Source organism: Gymnodraco acuticeps, unplaced genomic scaffold (genome assembly GCF_902827175.1).
Source record: "Gymnodraco acuticeps unplaced genomic scaffold, fGymAcu1.1, whole genome shotgun sequence".
In the NCBI taxonomy this organism is placed as follows: domain Eukaryota; kingdom Metazoa; phylum Chordata; class Actinopteri; order Perciformes; family Bathydraconidae; genus Gymnodraco; species Gymnodraco acuticeps.
Window position 1 is genome coordinate 142,113 of NW_022990010.1, and position 20,431 is coordinate 162,543.

Below are 20,431 nucleotides of genomic sequence, written 5' to 3' on the forward strand. Positions count from 1 at the left end.
CTGAAATTATTATTTGATCGACATATTTCTCATCACCAGCATTTCAAAAAGCACTTAATTGCATAAGTAAGATATTGCATTTCTAAAAGCATACATTTGAAGCTTACATATTTGCCGTTTTTAAGCCTCTAAAATGGGAAGCTTTTCTGTTTAACATCATGTTTTGAAATAGCAACTGAAAAAAATACCAGACCTTTGGTGTCCCGAGGCTTCCTTTTTCGTTAGATTTTATAGTCTAAAGAAGGAATTAATTGTTCTTAAGTATTTCTATATCACTATAATATAGCAAATCTGTTAAATAAAGCTATAATTTAAAAAACAAAAACGTATTATGCTGTTTTTAAGGAGTCGTCATTGCTGCAGCAAAGAACATTAGATCCATGTCTTATTTGAAAAGTAAGAAAGTGAATATTATAGTATTTCTGTATTACCACAACCTTAAGCTGCAAAGTGATGACACCTGATTCCCACATCTCTGCCAATTGCTTTCCTGAACCCGACACTAGTGGCTCTTTCCTGCTGCACAGGAAGTGAAGGGTTGTATTTGTTCAGCAACAGGAACCACATTAGAACTACTGCTCAGAAACACAGCTGAAACACTCAGTTATGATAAACCCAAAATAAAATACCTGACATGAGTTTCTGACAAACCAGCAGAGGATGTATACCGGGTTCAGGCTGTCCTGTGGAATATGTATTATTTCATAATATTAACAGTGACAGGATGACTCAGAAATGTGACTTAATTCTGATTAATCACTGAAAATATTCACAGCTGTCCATTTTAACATCTTCCTCCTCCTCCTCCTCTTCATCATCATCATCATTGGGAAGCAGCTCTCATGACAAACTTTAGAATTAAATCAAATATTATTTCACAGAACTGAAACAGATTAAACACATCATCCTGGAAGTGAAGCAAGTGTGAGTGACAGGACAACTTTATTTCCATTTATAATCAGGGTGATTTCATTGCATACAAAAGCATATCTAACACAGAGATAACAGCAGTTGATTAGATATATCATTAATAAATAAGAAAATCACAACTACAAAAATCATATTTCAAGTTTTTTTTTTAAATATACACAAACACTGGGCAGCAGTTTATTGACCTGTGGACTGAGTCATGGAGACACAAAGTTTTGGTGATGAACAACCAGCAGCATGTTTGAAATACTGATCCGTCGTCTTTTAAAGACATTAGGTCCGCCACAAAAGGTTAGCTAGTTCCAACTGCGTTTAGCCAAAGCATAAGAAAGAAAACACAAGCTGTGAAAGTCACATCAAGTGGTTCAGTGAGGGAGGGGGGGGGGGGAAGTCTTGTTAGTCCTCCGACAGCAGCCGGTGGAAGTGATCCTTCCTCTTCTTCAGCACCTCCCGAAAATCCTCCTGAAAAAATATAACGGGAGATATTTGGCGTGAATGATGAAACCGGGGAGGAAAGACAACAAACCTGTTGCTGCAGATAACCAGACGTTTTATTCAACTGACTGAAACATCTAGCAGCTGCACTGATCAGAGGAATACAACTGAGGGGATAAAAAACACAGGGAAGTCTGAGGTCATAGTAAAACCCTTCTACTACTTTATGGATCAATTCTTCAACATTGCAAATACATTTGAGGAATTTAAACTTTTCTCTAACAATCTACAAAGTTTGCTGCATCCCTAGACATCTAACACGTCTAGCTGGTAAAACATTTAAACCTTTACTATAATGAAGAATGGGTCATACATTTGGAAGTGTCTTGAAAAAATGTGAACCGTTTATAAGATTATTGTCACATCTTTAAAAAAATATTGTTCTCATAGCATAAGTTATAAACTTAGTTTGTCTTTTATCCCTTACCACAGGTGCTTTTTTTTGTGTGTCCAATCGTCTCAGATGGGAAGTTTGTTAAAAAGTGTGTCTGTTCAATGTTGCAACAAGTTTGAAATCATTGATGTAGTAGTGATTATCACAGAGTTATTTTTGCTTGAAATGCAGATCCCTAACTTCAATCCCCCATTCATAGGATCTGAAAAATACTGGTGTGTCAGTATGAAGAAGGCTTTTGATGCATACATGTAATACGTAATAATCATAAAGCTGATAAGACAGGGTATATGCAGGAGTCCTGAAGTCAAATGTAATACCTTTTAAGACCTTTTTTAAGACCCTTTCCATACATTTTAAGACCTCATCGCCACTTGGAGTTCTAACCGGTTACATTGGCGACACACTTTACCTCACATTTACTATATACAGTATTGATAGTCCTTCCTCCTCATCTTCCAACGCAAACTTGCATTTCCCCATAACGATGTTGTTTAACAACCGGCGTAAACGGACCTTCGCGCAATCGAGCAGTGAGCGTGCGATGTCCTGTTCAGATGACGTCAAATCCAACGGGATGCCATAAATAAACTACACAGAATCACACTACACTAGGGATGTTAAGATTCACCGATTCACATCGGTGCACCGGCATAAACGTTCAAGATGCGAGTGCACCGGTTGAAAGAGTGCACATCGGCTACAGTTTGGGTTGAACTCGCGATGCATCGATTGTAGCGTCTTTGCATCGGTAAAAAAACGATTCATTCATATAATATCCCCTCATCCTGTCAGCACTCAGAAGAGACGATCGTTGATCTTTGCTTCGCACTACGGAGGCCGAGAGTCTCAGTTATCAACACACATGGAAGTCGAGGAGAAAGAGAAACACAGCGCACCGAAAGATGGTCAACTTGAAAAATTGCTCGCAAATTGGAAACGATGCCGTGCCGCTTTAAAGTACACAAGTAGTACGAGGAACTTAGCGACGCACATAAAGAGGCGACATGGGGTCTGCGGCTGAGAAAGAGAAACCTGAAAGTTAGACATGAGTTAAATCACTCAGTGAGGTGTTATGTCAGAGAGAGTGGTGTTTAGTTTACAGCAGCCTGTGACTGCCAATAATAGTTTAAATGTCTTCCTTACTGTAAGCAGTTATTAAATACCTGTTTGTGAAAGGTTATTTGTATTCTTTATTGTTCATATAGAACCCACTGCTTTCTGCTCACTGGTGAGTTAGCCTATGAATGAGTGTTAAGCACATCAGGCTGGCAGCTGTATGGGCATTGCACTATGGTAGCTGTTATTTGCACATTGTTAAATCATGGACAATGCATCCTTAAATTGTTTAACTGTGAGGTGTTATACAATTGTACTGTAATCTGGAGAGCTTTTTAAGGTAAAAAAGAAACAGCATAATGGGATGCGCAGTACTAGTAGAGAGACCCCAAATATTTAAAGCACTTTTTTGTTAATGTATGATTTGCTGCATATAAGGAATACAACAAACATCCTCTGTCGTACCAAATTAAAGTATCATTATTTTGCATCGTGTTGAATGGCATCGTATCGCCCTGTATCGCATAATGTTGAATCAAATCGTATCGCAACAGGGGTGAATCGTATCGTCCGGTGTTTCAAATGTATCGTTAATGTATCGTATCGTTGGCAACGTATCGAGATGCGCATCGCATCGGCCTCAGTGATGGAGATGCACATCCCTACACTACACACCTACGCAATGATTACATTCAGGCACACTTTAGAATACAACCTCTTTGGACAATTTATATACTTATTGAAAACAAGCTACAAAATGTAATACTTTGGAAAATGCCGTTTAATACCCTTCATTTTCGTTACATTTATTTATCAACTTTTAATACTTTTTCAGACCCCGCAGACCTGTAAGAGGACAGACTTACCGCTGCAGACATTTTCTCCATGTAGGGGACGAGCTTCTGCAGGTCTCGGTCCTCTGACTCCCCGGACCAGCTCTTGATGGGTATCGTGTTCATCAGCTGCAAATCACCCACAATTTAAATGAATAAGGTCTTCTATTTCTTTTCACTCTGATAAAAAAAAACAATATTTAATGTTTTTGATGTTATTCAAGACAAGTCTGATGATATTCTACACTCTTCCCTATTGTCTTCAGTTAAAAAAGTACTGAGAGACAAACTCTTCTCGTGATTTAGTTTCTCTCATTGGACTTGCAGATTAGAAAAGAAGGCAGCATCTCAGCAGCCCTGCCCATTAACAGCAATGGAAAAGACACAGCATCACATCTGAAATCATAGTGCTTACATGGTACGGGTATGTGTGGGGGGCGTTGTCCAGAACAACCGTCTTGGCGAGATCCCTCCCGAGAACGCCGAGATCTTTGATGTAGTGTCCGAGGACGCAGGCACAGTCGTCCTGATACAGGCGATGTCTGCAAGAGAATGCATCACGTTTAAAACCCGGTGTTAGGATGGTATGTGCAAGATGTCCTTGTCTGCCTCTCTCCCTCCTAGATATTCAGCGGCCACTTTAGGTACATCTATACAATCTAATGCTAAACAGTACAACAATCTTTGCCAAATATTCCAAATGCATTTAATGTTCACTTTTCTTATAAGAGTGCAATAATGCAGACAAGTCAAACACTTTTGAATTATTAAAAAAAGAATCTACATTTCCTGGCGAAAATGTCTGTTACTTTACAGTCAGTGCAAAAGTCACCTACAATATCTGAACTGCCTGAGAGCTGAGAATGAAACAAAACCGCAAAATATTGAACTGCAGAGCTAAACAACGATCTAAAACTCAATATAAACTCTGGAAAGTTAAGGTGAGAAATAGGTCGCAAAGATAAATATCTGTAGCTTCTACTAGTAGGGACTCATCTCACATTGCTCACACTTTTATACGCTGTTTTAATAAAACAATTGGAATAAAGCCACTTTCACTGAGGAGTGGGGTTTGAGGAATATTTAAGGAGACTAACAAAGTAGGGCAGAATTTCTTTCAGAGTGGGGTTGTTGCACTAACGCTTTTTTCTAAATTTCATGCAGAATCTGGTTTCTCAGAATTCTTGTTACGTGAGGTTTTGGTCGATTATCTGTTCATCTTTACATCCCTTTTCTAAGAGACATCAACCACCTGAGTCTAAGAGACATCAACCACCTGAGTCTAAGAGACATCAACCACCTGAAACCAAAATAAAATGAATCTCTACAGCCCTCATCGAAAGCGACAGTGTAAGTCAGGGTAGGAGTCAGACCACAAGCAGAATATGTAAAGTTTCTGAGCAGATGTCAGAGTCACAGACAGGTCAGCCTGAGCGCTGCCGAGCAAACAGTTTATAAAACACAAGTGGACCCAGATCTTATGGAGACATACCGAAACAGTTTTCTCTGCGGGTCCAGGATGTCCAGTATCTTCTCTGCGTATTCCTTCTTTGCACATGTGTAAACAAACATCTGGAACAGAACAGACAGCAGCTGGAACCGATTTCTCACAAACAAGAACTCAACAGGGCGTCAAGACCCCACGAAAACAACATTTAGTTAGAATAGAATTGAATAGTTTAATGTCATTATACATGTACAATGAGATAAATGCTTCTCCCTTTCAAGGATGTTGAGTATACACAGAAAGATAAGATTTCAAAAAAGGTTCAGATTAAAAGTTAAATATGACAAAGTAGTTATATAGTACATATAGAAGGGGCTGTATACGATCTGAAAACATTAGACAAGTAGGAGCGATTTACTGCATATTAAAAACATCATTTAATTCACTCAAACAAACTCAAGACCCAAATACACCGATCAATGACAAGACAATTTAATATCAAATAACTCATACCTCATAGTTTTTGGCCATGGCCTGCAGAAACTCTTTGACATGTGGTCGTAGGATCATGTAGACCTGTTGATAACAAACCAGAGATAATGACAAAATAAACAAATAGGATTACACACATTTCTTTTAGGGCTAAACGCACTGAACTGATTTGTCCAATATCCTATTCCATCATCAGTCAGTGGGCTTCCAACTCAAAGACGTGCAGCATGTGGTCACCTTGTACTGATGGTCCTGGAAAGCGGTGTTGAAGGTGAACTCTGCTTCCTCGATCACATTCAGAGAGCTGAACATCAGGGTCTCCTCCTGAAAGAGCACAGATCAATGTGGCTTACATTTGGACTTCAGAGGCAGAGCACAAACAACTCGGAGTCAGGACAGCAGCGCTCCTGCTAAAAGGTCAGCCCAGCCGACAAAGTCATCTCAACATTCCTGTGGTGTACATCAAAAAATAAATCATAAAAAATAGAATCCGGGTGTGACCGCCTCTGTTCTTTGTAGTTGCAAACATCTACTGAAATGAGGGGAGATAATAATAATAAGATATTTTATTGATTTATAAGTTGAAGCTCCATGTTTAAAAGGTTTATAGCGCAGTATGCTCAACATAACTATCAAACACGACATACAATAGAAGGAAGGTTCGTATTACCCCAATCTAAATCAAATATGGGACAGAAAACAGTCATGCACAGAGCCATGATCAGCTGGAATTCTTTACCTGTCCATATCATTCAGGAAAATTCTCAAGTACATTTCAAAAGGTAGCTAAAAAAGAATCTCAGTAATATAAAGTAAAATTGAACTGTGCCTGTGGGTATGTATATATATATATATTATTATGTACACGTATTTGTATTTTTTTGTTTGACCTTATGATGGCGAAAATTGGATGAAGAGCCGTTTTGTTTTATGTATGTTTTGTGTGTGTGTGAGGACCCCAAGAAGAATAGCCAATGCTCATGCTAGTGCTAATGGAGATCCTAATAAAAAAAAAACACAAAGACATTTTTTTAAAGCTCCAGAGCATTAAACTCACCAGGTCGACCACCAGCGTGGCCTCGGGGGTGCTCCTGGTCTTGGGGGGAATATCTGTGATTTGTGGACGGGAATGTTGCGACTGTGATGGTATGTTTTTGACGAATGTGGAGCTGGAAAATAAAAACACTCTTAGAAACGGAAAAATGTTAATAATTACATTGAAATGTACGTTATGTTGGACAGAGGCTTTGTACGTACGGACTGAAGATTTCCTCATCCTCTTCTCCAGACAAGAGGTCAATTGAGCCAAATCCAAACACACCTTGTTCTGGGCTCATCAGCACGTCCCCAGAACCGTCACGTTTCACGTCTGGAAGGAAAATAAAATTCAGAGTTTGAGAGTTCAGTTATTTTCATCGTTAAGCAATCAATACCAACTCCGGCTGTCAGCTCACCACAATGTCCTTCTTATTTGATACACCCCGGGTGGGAATTTACCACAAGTCACCAGAAAGACACTGGTACATTCATGCTGCGGTTCTTAAGCAAGTTTATTCCACCATGCACTTTCATCATACGAAAAGAAGAAGAAAAACTTTGAAGGAATGGCTTGATCTTTTCCACAATTAACGGTTAATGAAAAGGGACAATAACATGTGTACTGTTTAATATAAGTATGTTTACTTTATCCGTTGATGGCCCTACAGTCTCTAAAGAATAGAGAATTGCAGAGTCAGCGCATGTACTCACTCTCTTTAGTGGGTGTGAGGAAACGCACAATGGGCGAGTATATGTTTCTGGACGTTGTGTTGCGAGGCGACAATGGGTCGATCTCTGACAGAATGCGCTCACGTTGCATGATGGGCCTGATGGGAGTCTTGAAGGCCAAATCTAGTAAACAAAATCAGACAGTCAGAAAATATAAAAGGGAGCAAGGGGAAGTGCAAGGAATACATCCTCAGGAATGAACAACATTATAAATAAAAAGTATCCTCGGAAAAGCTTGAAGCTGCCATTCATACCAGATTCTCCATCATCGACCGCGATAGCTCTCTTCCTCAGCCGACCACGAAGCAGCGGTCGCCTTGTGATTGGTGGGATTTGGTCATATGAGTATTGGGAGTCATTATCCGAGGTCTCTGTATCCTACACAATAAAAAAAGAGATCAAAAAGTAATTGAAGTGTCAATATAACTGTTGGAATAATGAGGGTAATTCACCATTTTACTGCAATTATCCATAATTAAATGTGTATTATAATCTAAAATACATCCAAATAACTGAAGTGGCTTTGTGCAACATTATGCATAAAGCCATAGTCTTTGACACAGACAAACATCAACACTACTAATTGTGCTATCATTCGAATTCAGAAAGACAAAAGGCTAAGCTAAGAGAAAGAAGAGCTGTCGTGTTTAAAAGTTTCTGCCAATGCCAAACAGCTTATTTTTGCAGCTGACTCTTGATTGGATGATTGAGGTCTGATGAAACAAGACATATTGGCAATTTAGCTATTTATTCGTTTAAGGGCAGTCATGTCAGGCCTTCTGGCTGCCCTATGAGACCGGTGGTTGGCTGCGTGAGGTCTGTTCACGCATTCCGGATTGTTTGGGCAGCAAGCCGTCGGCCATATCGTCCTGCAAACCTGTAGAAGACTGCCTAAGGTTACCAATTGTCTTCTTGGGACTTCCACTTCGCAACCTGTCTCTGACATCCACCGTTATATAAAACGTGGCCTTAAGTTTGCTGGTGGGTTCACTCCAAATAATGCCACGACTTGGTTTTTCCGCCCCTAGCCAGGCAAACATGGCATGCAGATTCTTGGAGCAGACACCAAAGAGGCTTCTCAATACTCTAATTTCCCCTCCTCAACTCCTATCCTCGAGACTTAGTCCCGCCCACAGGAGATGCAAGCGGAAGACTCGAGGAGGGGAACCGAGGAGAGAGGAGCCACAGGGCTCAGTGCTCGGACCTATTTTGTTCACATTATATATGCTTCCGTTAGGCAATATTACAAGGAATCATTCTGTACATTTTCATTGTTATGCGGATGATACTCAACTATATTTATCAATCAAGCCTGATGAACTTAAAGGACTTAAAAACGTGGATGACCTTAAACTTTTTGATGTTAAACACGACCAAAACTGAAGTTCTCATTCATAACACTCCGTTCGATGTCTCACTATGGGATGCGCCTCATCGCGGAGCAAACAGAAGCATCAATCTCATTACGCCAATCCTGATTGGCTGGTGATCTTGACGTCAGCGTCAGGGAATTCACCCCATATAAGTAGCTTGCGCCACGACGCATGCGTCATTCAAACACCTCTTCTCGCTTCAGAGCACATCTCTATAGTAGCCGGACAAGCTTAACGGTCCACAGACTGAACCCAAATATAACCATTTCGGCCGACGGGCGCTCGCCGGCTACTCCTTCTGCTTCGCAAGAAGACGGTAATACTAACGCCAGTTAGTATTAAAATCGACCTCGCCGTTTCTTTCCCCGGAAAGTAAGGTAAGGTTTTGATTTTTCTCAAGCTAGCTACGCACCTGTTGCTAGCTAGCTCCCCCTGACTACCGACACCACGGTAGCGAGGACGCTTTTCTTTTTCTCTCTCACGGAGGAGAAAAGGATTAGAAGTATATTGACACACCAGTCAATATTCTTTGAGAACAAAGGACCCACACCGTCCCTTTTTCTCCGGATTAAGGACAGGTTGGTGACACTTTTTCTCTCAACGACGTACCTGTTACGAGCGGGTCCTCTCCACGCCACGAGGCGAACAAGATAGACGCCTCTCCCCCTCACACCAGAGGAGTCAGGGACTCGCAGGCTCGGTCATGCGGCTGTGGGTTGAAGATAGCAGGCACAGACTCACACCAGGTCTGCTCGTCCTGCCTCGGGCTGGAACACGCCCAGGAGGCTATCGACAACCCCGGCTCGCGCGGGCATTGTGCCCGTTTCACCCGAAAGAGCCTCCACCGACGGCTAGCACACCAAGCTAGCTTGTTGGAACAGGACTCCCTCATGTCCACTGATTTGCCGTTTGGCAATCAAGACACGGGGGCGTCCGCCGCAGAGACTGAGCCCCTCACTGTGTCGGTCTGGGGCTCACTAACAGCGGCAGCTGCGGAACCGGGATCCCACGCCGTGTCAGGCCGGGACCCGGTGGCAGCAAGAGACGCGGGAACGGAGCCCCACGCCTCACCAGGCGGGAGCCCCACGCATCACCAGGCGGGAGCTTCCGGCGAGACCTCACCATGGTCTCGCCCGCGGAGGATGTCCTGGAATTAGACTACATGGAGGACGAAGAGGACACCTCTGAGTTCCTCCTGTCTGATTCGGATGAGCAAGAAGAAGATATCTTCATGTCATCGGCTCAAACGGCAAAGCCGGGAGCGATGGCTGCTCTCCCGGGCAATAGCACACCAGCTTCGCCCTGTCTGAGCATGGACCTGCAGGCCGCGTGTCAGCGCGCTGCGTCCAGGCTAGACATCCCGTGGCCCGAAATGGCCAAGGAGACCGCCAGGTCCCGTTACGAGGGGAAACATTCTCCCAAAGCAACGAGGACAAGGAGGCAACTCCTCCCGGTCTTCCCGGAGATGTTGGATGAGGTGTCGGTCTCGTGGAGGGACCGACCCTTTAGCAACAAGGCCCCAATCCAGGGTGCCTCCTCCCTAGACTGCGACGGTATGGAGAGGCTCGGCCTGCTCCGCATACCGCCGATGGAACTGCTGGTGGCAGCCCACCTCCTACCGAGGATGGGCCCGTCACCAAGCAGGAACCCCATGCTGCCAGCGAAGGTGGACCGTTTCCAGTCGACCATGACTGAACGGTCCTACAGAGCCGCAGCGTTGTCCGCCAGGGCTCTGAACGTTTCCTCACTACTAACCGCATACCAAGTGGAGCTCTGTGAGGATATGTCGAGTAATCCTGGACCGGCCGTTCTGGACGAGTTGGCCGCGGTCACAGACATTTGTCTCCGTGTCCAACGCTGCGCCGTCCAGGCCACGGGCAAAACAATGGGGATCATGGTGGTGCAGGAAAGAGCTAGATGGCTCAACCTCACCAACCTCCCAGACCGGGAAAAGGAGGATGTGCTTGACATGCCCATTGTTCCCGAGGGGATTTTCGGCTCCGCTCTTGCCTCCATGCAGAGGAGATGCGAGTCGAAAAAGAAGGAGGACGAGGCCCTCCACCTCTGCCTCCCTCGAAGGGCCCAGCCGCTGCCTTCGCAGCGGCAGCCCTTCGTCCAAGCTGCCCCGAACCCTGCTCGGTTCAAAATACCGAAAACGCAGAGGTCGCAGTCCGCCCCGAGTCCCCAGCCCAGGCAGGGGACGAGGGCGAGCTGGCCTAGAAAATCTCCGGTTCCGGCTGCAGCCCAGGCGCAGCCAACCCAGAATTTCGGCCAGCAGTCGAGGAAGAAGCGAGCGGCGTGACAGCCCCTCCTTCTCCCCTCTGTGACAGAGCTGGAAGTCTACTGTTCCCCAGCTCTAAATGTGTTCCCGCCGCCTCGAGAGATGCCTCAACACCATCCTCAAGTCCGCATAAACACATGTCACACACTGATTTTTCTGTCATAAAGCATTTTCCGCTGACGCATCCAGGCTTCGAGCCAAGGGCGCAGCTCGAAAAAATGAAAATAAAAACAATAAACAGTCCGTCAACTCTTCCCTTCTGAGAGCAGCTACGGCCTCTCTCAAAGGGCGGACAATTGACGGGTCTGTGAAGGCACCACCGTCACGCGTAGTGCCGGCTGGGGCCGTAAAGGCACCACCGTCATGCGCAGTGCCGGCTGGGGTCGTGAAGGCACCACCGTCACGCGCATGCGCAGTGCCGGCTGGAGCTGTAAAGGCATCACCGTCACGCGCATGCGCAGTGCCGGCTGGGGTTGTGAAGGCACCACCGTCACGCGCATGCGCAGGGCCGGCTGGAGCCGTAAGGGCCCCACCGCCAAACGCATGCGCTGTGTCGGTGGGGATTGACGAAATGGGGCACCACAGTGCTTAGACACTGGAGGGCCCCATAACACAACAAATAGAGACTCAGAGGGGAAGAGAAGTGACATCTCAGCTGGCTCTAAGGAGCATACAGCGGGAGATGCTCACGACATCTGCTTGGGTTTCTCATAGGGATGCTCCGATCGATCGGTCACCGATCGAGATCGGCCGATACTCACTCTCTACCGATCGATCGGTGCACTCAAACATGCCGATCGCGAGAGCATGACGTAAAATACATGACACTTTTCTCTGTGCGCGGCAAAACATGCTCGTCAAAATGGCTTCACCGGTCTGGCATTATTTTAAGGTGTCCGAAAATGACAGTACAATAGCGGTATGCAACGTGTGTGAAGCAGAAATCCTGCAGCTCCGCCCGCCGGACCGATAAGCGCAGCGAAACACACACACAGGGAGAACCAGACCCGTGCTTTACGCACGTACAGGGACAGATCAAGGATGCTTCGTCATAATGACCAACCCCTTGTGTCCTGGGCTAACCCTTATAAGGGCAAGCCTGTTAAGCCTGCTAAGCAACGGCTCTCCCACTGGTTTGTGGAAGCAATTGCTTTGGGGCCCATACGAGTCAGAGTTCGCAGGCACCCTCGGGTCCGCGAGCTCTTTCGACTCAGGGTCTGGCTGCATCCTGGGCTCTGTCCAGGATGTCTCCCATCCAAGACATTGGTGCAGCGGCGAGCTGGTCCTCGCCGCTCACTTTTGTCCGCCTCTTAACAGGCTGGACGTTCTGCTCCCAGTGTGACTCAAGCAGTGCTGGGCACCTGGTTGAGTCAGAGCTCTACCTGTTAAGTTCTGGTTGGTTTGGTGATTTTCGAGATAAGCTCGTCTGACAATACGGGAGCTACAATTTCCCATAGTGAGACATCGAACGGAGTGTTATGAATGAGAACTATAGGTTACTTACGTAACCCCAGTTCTCACATGAAGTGAGATGTCTCACCAGACGGCCCTCCTTGCTATGGTGAAGCGAGAAGAGGTGCTTATTTTGAATGACGCATGCGTCGTGGCGCAAGCTACTTATAGGGGGTGAATTCCCTGACGCTGACGTCAAGATCACCAGCCAATCAGGATTGACGTAATGAGATTGATGCTTCTGTTTGCTCCGCGATGAGGCGCATCCCATAGTGAGACATCTCACTTCATGTTACTCTGAGAACTGGGGTTACGTAAGTAACCTATAGTTATTGTACTTGGCCCGAAGAATCTACGAAACAAATTATCTAAAGACATACTAACTATGGATGGCATTAATTTGGCCTCCAGTGAGACTGTAAGGAATCTTGGTGTTATATTTGATCAGGATTTATCCTTTAACGCCCACATAAAATCAATTTCAAGGACCGCCTACTTCCATCTACATAACATTGCCAAAATCAGGCATATCTTGCCTCAAAACTATGCAGAGAAACTAGTCCATGCATTTGTTACTTCAAGGCTGGATTATTGTAACTCCTTATTATCACGGTGTACCAAAAAGTCAGTCAAGTCGCTTCAGCTGATTCAAAATGCTGCAGCTCGTGTACTAACCAGAGTTAGGAAAAGGGACCACATTACTCCTGTTCTGGCTGCCTTACACTGGCTCGCTATAAAACACAGGATAGAATTTAAAATTCTTCTTCTCGCCTACAAAGCCCTTAATGGGCAGGCGCCATCTTACCTTAAAGAACTTATTATACCCTACTGTCCTACTAGGGCATTGCGTTCCAAGAATGCAGGGTTGTTGGTTGTTCCTAGAGTCTCTAAAAGTACAATGGGAGCCAGAGCCTTTTCTTATCAAGCTCCACATTTGTGGAATCAGCTTCCAGTTTGTGTTCGGGCGGCAGACACCCTATCCGTTTTTAAGAGTGCGCTTAAGACCTTCCTTTTTGATAAAGCTTATAGTTAGGGCTGATTAGATTCAGCCCCTAGTTTTGCTGATATAGGCTTAGTTTGTCGGGGAACATCTTACTTCTTCCTTCTCTCTGTCTATACCTGTGTACTCTCATGTTCCGATTAACCCAGCTTCCCCAAATGTCTTTCTTTTCGGTGTCTATATACGCTGGGATCCGGAGTCATGGATGATCCTGCGGTCCTGTGTCCTGCATCACGAGCCCTGGATCTTGAGTCATGGCTGTGGTCCTGGATCATAGGTCCTGGATGGATATCCTTGTGGATTCATCTTCCTATTATACACACATGCATTTCCAAACATTTGTACTACCTATGTTGCAAATGTATTATCTGTTCAATTTACACACGGCATTTATTGCACGTCTGTCCGTCCTGGGAGAGGGATCCCTCCTCTGTTGCTCTCCCTGAGGTTTCTCCCATTTTCCCTTTAAAACTGTGGGTTTTCTCCGGAAGTTTTTCCTTGTACGATGTGAGGGTCTAAGGACAGAGGGTGTCGTATTGTCATACTGATATTCTGTACAAACTGGGAAGTCCACTGAGACAAATGTAACATTTGTGATATTGGGCTATATAAATAAACATTGATTGATTGATTGAGAGGAGGGGAAGCAGCAGGCGGTTAGAGAAATGAGAACTCCTCTCCTCTGAGCGGTCATTTTAAAGAGACGTCCATTAATGTTGACAGGAGGCACAGCAGCCCTCTGTCTGATGGACAGATGTGTTCATGACCACTTATATATTTACTTTTAATATATATTTTACACACGGCTCTGCTTTATGCATGGACCTCACAGCTGTTCTCACTGTAAACATCGCGACGCAATGAAAGCAGTTAATAAAATAATATCCAGGGGATGCATGCATAGCTGTCATTGGCTGAGATAAGTCCGGCCGTGCGTCACGCCTCCACCGTTCCCGGAAATGCATCCGTGGAGGAGCCGTGGAGGACCCATCAGTGTCTCCTCGGTTAGAGCTCCTCCAGAGAGCCTCCTCGATGCGCATTTAGAGAAATGAGATGTCCTTCAACATGGCGCGCTGAGATCCATTTCCGGGTCACTACCGGAGGACCGAGGAGTCGAGATTAGATTATTGAGAAGCCTTCAAGTGACCCCTGTAGCTGGGCCCATGCTCACAGGTGCTGACAATCAGGAGCCAATCACCGCCATTTACACTGGGGGGGGACCAAAGTCAGGCAATGCCTACATTTGATTCCTAAACAAAATGATTCAAACACACATTGCTAGAGTCCTGTGCATCTTCACACTTGACCTACTTGTACTGGGACCCTGTCTCACATGCAAGTGGGCTGTTTAATCCTCTGCACAAAGCCCCTGCCAGACACCACGTCATAGAGCTGCATATCTGATCCTTATGTTGAAGGATTACACGGTCTCACTATGTTGCAGTCTTAAAGCATCCATTGAAGGAATTTAATGCATACCAGCAGGAAAATAAAAAGTTAGACTCGAGGTGTGAGAAGGGTATTTTTTTATGGTATGATAAAAACAGCCCAGCATACCTAGTCTACAACCCAGACAAAGGTAGTGTTCGAAAACACAGGCAAGTGAAGTTTGTCACAAAAAGTATAGTCGAGCGACATACACAGACTGATTTTGAGGCAAGTGATGACGATTTTTATGAGAAAAGTTTGTATCCACCAAGCCAGAAACCCAGGGGACTGACTCGTGTCCAAAAGAGACACAGGAGGCTCGAACGGAGACAGATGGCACAAACACTCGGAAAGGAAAGGGAGCAGAAGGTCAAAATAGAAGCTATCCCAAAGAGACAGGAAGATACCTCAGTATTTAGAGGACTACGAATGTAAAGTACAGTGTGACGACCAGAAGTATGTAAATATTGACTACTGCAACAGAGTAATGTGCAATGTACCAAACACCTTTAAAGAGGCCATGAATTCAGCAGAGTCAAAACTCTGGACTGATGCTATGCAGGAGGAAATGAATTCTCTTAAGGAAAATGACACATTCACATTGACCACACTACCAGAGGGCAAAAATGCAGTGGGGGGTAGATGGATCTATACAATCAAAGAAAACACAGAAAAGACTGAGATATATAAAGCCATATATGTTGCCAAGGGATATAGTCAAGTGGCAGGAATAGAGTATAAGGAGACATTTTCCCCGACTGCAAACATGACATCAGTAAGAAGCTTGATGCAACTGGCAGCTCAACATGACTTACACCTACATCCGATGGAAGTTAAAACTGCGTATTTACATGCTCCAATTGATTGTGAGCTGTATGTACAGCAACCTGAAGGTTTTGAGGTCAAGTCAGACACAGATGAAAAGCTAGTCTGCAAGCTGAATAAATCACTGTATGGGTTAACAATACAATCTGGAAGAAACTGGAATAAAATGTTGCATGATCATCTCTGTGAGAACGGTTTTGCACAAAACCCAGCTGATCAGTAAAGGAATAGAAAATGAGAGGATCATTCTGATTATTTGGGTGGACGACTTCGTTATCGCAGCTAATGATATTCACACAATTAATACTGTGAAAGAAATGTTGAGCACAAAATTCAAAATGAAGGATCTTGGGAAACTTAAACATTTCCTAGGCATTGACTTTACTCAGGAAAAAGGAGAAATAAAGATAGGTCAAAAGAAATTCATTACAAAAAATACTGGGAAAGTTTGGTATGAATGGCTGTAAGCCAAGGTCCACCCCATGTGAACAGAAACACAACTTTGATGATGATGGTGAAGCTGTTGATGCAACACAATATCGTGAAGTGGTAGGCAGCTTAATATATTTAATGACATCTACACGGCCTGATCTAAGTTGGATAGTCAGTAAACTGTCACAGTATTTTTCAGAGCCAAAAGAACAACACTGGTTAACTGCTAAACATGTATTGAGGTACTTAAAGGGCACAATTAATCAGGAGCTATGTTTTAAACAAGATGAAAAACTGAAACTTGTTGCATACTGTGATGCGGATTGGGCAACAGACCAAAATGACAGACGGAGTATAACAGGGTACTGTTTTAGTCTAACTAGCAATGGGCCTGTTATTTCTTGGAGATCAAAGAAACAGCAAACAGTAGCTTTGTCGACATGTGAGGCAGAGTACATGGCACTGGCTGCCACAGCACAAGAGAGTTTGTATCTTGTGCTGCTAATAGAGAGCATGGACAGTGAGGGTCAATATACTCCTGTGAAAATCTTTGAAGATAACCAGGGTGCAATTGCTCTATCCAAGAACCCAGTATGTCGTCAACGATGTAAACATGTGTATATCAAGTATCATTTTGTTCGAACTGTACTGAGTGATAACATGATAACCATTGACTATTGCCCTACAGCTGTTATGGTTGCTGATATTTTCATTAAGCTTGCAACAAAGGTCAAAAGTGAGAAATATGTAAAGTATTTGTTTGGAATGGAATGTAAATAACCCCAGCAATTTAAAACACTGTGTTATTGTGCAAGTGAGTGAGTAAGGTGTTTACATTTGAATTCATGTTGAGAAATTGTGCAGTATAAGAGTAAGTGGGGGTGTTGAATTATAATATATGAATTTGTTTATTTAATACTCTTATACTAATCACTTCCTGTATTCCCGTGATAAAAGGGACACGCGCAATAAAACGTGTAACTTCCGGTTGAAGCAAAGCCGACGGTGTATGTGTGTATTTATTCCTCTTTCACGTTAAACTATGTTCACGGTATTCCTGCCCTAAGATCATGGCATCGATAACAATCATTATGTAAATAATTAGAACACGTCTAATGCAATTAGATACAATTTAACAGCTGCACACAACAACCTCCGAACGACCACTACGTTAAATGAATAATCTTCTAGCTTCATGCTGTTAAGAGTTATTGCAAGGCTGTTGTTACGCTGCATTAGCTTTGAGCTTGGTGTAACGTTACCTAATAAAACTGGCAACCGTATACCTGAACGTTATCAGCCATCCTCCCATTTTAACGCTAGCTAACGTAAAGCTTATCAGTTTCGGGCGCAACTAGCAAACATACAAATAATGTATTATAACAACACTGGTGTTTTGTCAAAGAGCATATGAATTTGTTCTTCCCTGATTAAGTAAAGTAGATCACATGTAGTGCACAGCTTTAGCACAACAGCAGCTAGCTAGCGTTAGCAACACCACCTACTGTTATGATTTGAGAACACTAGCTAGCACCAAGCTAAACAACGTCCGGGTAACGAACATCACACTGCCCTAAATACAGAAACTAACAAGGTGACATTTGTGTTATTTTAACAAGGTAGATTACTGAGGATACAAATCGTATCAAACTGCTCTGTGTTACCTTGGTTTGCAGAGGGCTTTCGGTCCATGATAAACTGGTTTGTCTCGCTTTGTTGGACCGTCGGCGGGTGCTTCTCGGCAGCTCCAAGCAGGATGTCGTAGTGGTTGTTTGAGACCTGAGTCTCATTTTACTTCTTTAAATGGAACTGTTTAACGTAGAAAACATCAAACTCGTCCACTGTGATTAAGCTTTCAGTCCGATCGCTTTGCCCCCTTCTTTATTTCCCCCTGCAGTCCGGGTTCAGGGTGTAGCTCCGCCCCGTGTCTTCTCGATCAGCAGCGTGTTCAAATCTGCCGGGTGCGATAGGTTCAGCACTGCGGGCAGCGGAACTGGGCGGTGCTTAAGAAAGCTCCAGGCTGAAGTCGAATAGTCCATTTAGTTTAGGAACCTTCCCAGCGCCATATAGATAGAATATTCTATTATATGGCTCTGAACCTTCCTAACGGAGTGAAATGACCCGGAAATCCCTCAGTGGCAGCCATGATAAGTGCCGTTCGAATTCTAGATGATAGGAAAGGAGGTTTCATTCAAACTTCCTTTATAACCTCCTTTTCTTAGGAACCACTGGACCTCCCTTGACGACAGGAGAGGAGAAAATGCTGCCCCACAATGCCTTGCAGCCGCGGCATTTGCCGTCACACAACAGTCGGCCGTTCACGGAAACAACCGATTATGACCGAAAAATTATATCATGAAAGTTACGGTGCTTATTATTATTATTAATAATAATAACAATAATATAATTATATATTTATTTAGTTAGCGCTTTTACAGGTGCTCAAATACGCTTTACAGATATAGTGAAAAGAAAAGAAAGGAACAACAAATAAATATATAGTTAAAGTTAAAGTCAAATAGAGTTTTTTGAAGGTGGTGGTGAGGACAGTGCAGTCTCTGATGGGTTGTGGGAGTGAGTTCCAGAGGGAGGGGGCAGCGACGGAGAATGCTCTGTCCCCCCAGGTCCGGTGATTGATGTGGGTGCATGGATAGGAGGTTGGCTTCTGATGAGCGGAGGCAGCGGGAAGGGGTGTGGTGGTGCAGCAGGTCTGTGAGGTAGGGGGGGGGGGGGGCTGATTGTTGAGGGCTTTGTGAGTAATGAGGAGGACTTTGAAGTTGATTATTTGACGGACAGTGGAGGTGGAGGACGCGAGTGATGTGGTCTCGGGAGCGGATGTGGGTGAGGAGGCGGGCAGCAGAGTTCTGGATATGATGGAGTTTATTGAGGAGGTTGGATGGTATGCCGTAGCAGTGAAATTGAAGGTTGTGGCGGCTAATTATTTTGCCAAGGGGGAGCATGTAGAGGATGAAGAGGAGGGGGCTAAGCACCGAACCCTGGGGGACGCCTTGGGACAGAGGAGCAGTGGAGGAGGTACAGTTGTTGATGTTGATAAACTGATGTCTGTCGGTGAGGTAGGATTTCAGCCAGGAGAGTGCAGTGTCGTTGATGTTGAGTGATGATTCGAGGAGGGACAGCAGGATGGTGGTTGATGGTGTCGAATGCTGCGGTGAGGTCGAGGAGGATGAGGATGTTCAGGTTGCCGGAGTCAGATGAGAGGAGGAGGTCGTTTGTGATTTTCAGAAGAGCTGTTTCTGTAAATGGTAAATGGACTGTACTTATATAGCGCTTTATCCAGTCTTATCCGCCGGACCGATAAGCGCAGCGAAACACACACACAGGGAGAACCAGACCCGTGCTTTACGCACGTACAGGGACAGATCAAGGATGCTTCGTCATAATGACCAACCCCTTGTGTCCTGGGCTAACCCTTATAAGGGCAAGCCTGTTAAGCCTGCTAAGCAACGGCTCTCCCACTGGTTTGTGGAAGCAATTGCTTTGGGGCCCATACGAGTCAGAGTTCGCAGGCACCCTCGGGTCCGCGAGCTCTTTCGACTCAGGGTCTGGCTGCATCCTGGGCTCTGTCCAGGATGTCTCCCATCCAAGACATTGGTGCAGCGGCGAGCTGGTCCTCGCCGCTCACTTTTGTCCGCCTCTTAACAGGCTGGACGTTCTGCTCCCAGTGTGACTCAAGCAGTGCTGGGCACCTGGTTGAGTCAGAGCTCTACCTGTTAAGTTCTGGTTGGTTTGGTGATTTTCGAGATAAGCTCGTCTGACAATACGGGAGCTACAATTTCCCATAGTGAGACATCGAACGGAGTGTTATGAATGAGAACTATAGGTTACTTACGTAACCCCAGTTCTCACATGAAGTGAGATGTCTCACCAGACGGCCCTCCTTGCTATGGTGAAGCGAGAAGAGGTGCTTATTTTGAATGACGCATGCGTCGTGGCGCAAGCTACTTATAGGGGGTGAATTCCCTGACGCTGACGTCAAGATCACCAGCCAATCAGGATTGACGTAATGAGATTGATGCTTCTGTTTGCTCCGCGATGAGGCGCATCCCATAGTGAGACATCTCACTTCATGTTACTCTGAGAACTGGGGTTACGTAAGTAACCTATAGTTATTGTACTTGGCCCGAAGAATCTACGAAACAAATTATCTAAAGACATACTAACTATGGATGGCATTAATTTGGCCTCCAGTGAGACTGTAAGGA

The 20,431-nt window shown here is 44.6% G+C and overlaps 1 protein-coding gene across 1 annotated transcript; it reads right to left on the reverse strand.

Annotated features, from left to right (window-relative positions):
- Positions 1 to 923: 923 nt before the first annotated feature.
- Positions 924 to 18,266, reverse strand: ctdspl3 (CTD (carboxy-terminal domain, RNA polymerase II, polypeptide A) small phosphatase like 3). The gene is made up of 11 exons (XM_034213052.1): positions 17,873 to 18,266; positions 7,672 to 7,795; positions 7,400 to 7,540; positions 6,908 to 7,019; positions 6,708 to 6,819; positions 5,888 to 5,974; positions 5,672 to 5,734; positions 5,204 to 5,283; positions 4,127 to 4,253; positions 3,745 to 3,840; positions 924 to 1,392 (listed from the first exon to the last, which is right to left on the reverse strand). Exons 1-11 carry the CDS (start codon positions 17,996 to 17,998, stop codon positions 1,327 to 1,329), a joined length of 1,134 nt encoding a protein of 377 aa, XP_034068943.1. The 5' UTR covers positions 17,999 to 18,266; the 3' UTR covers positions 924 to 1,326.
- Positions 18,267 to 20,431: the final 2,165 nt, after the last annotated feature.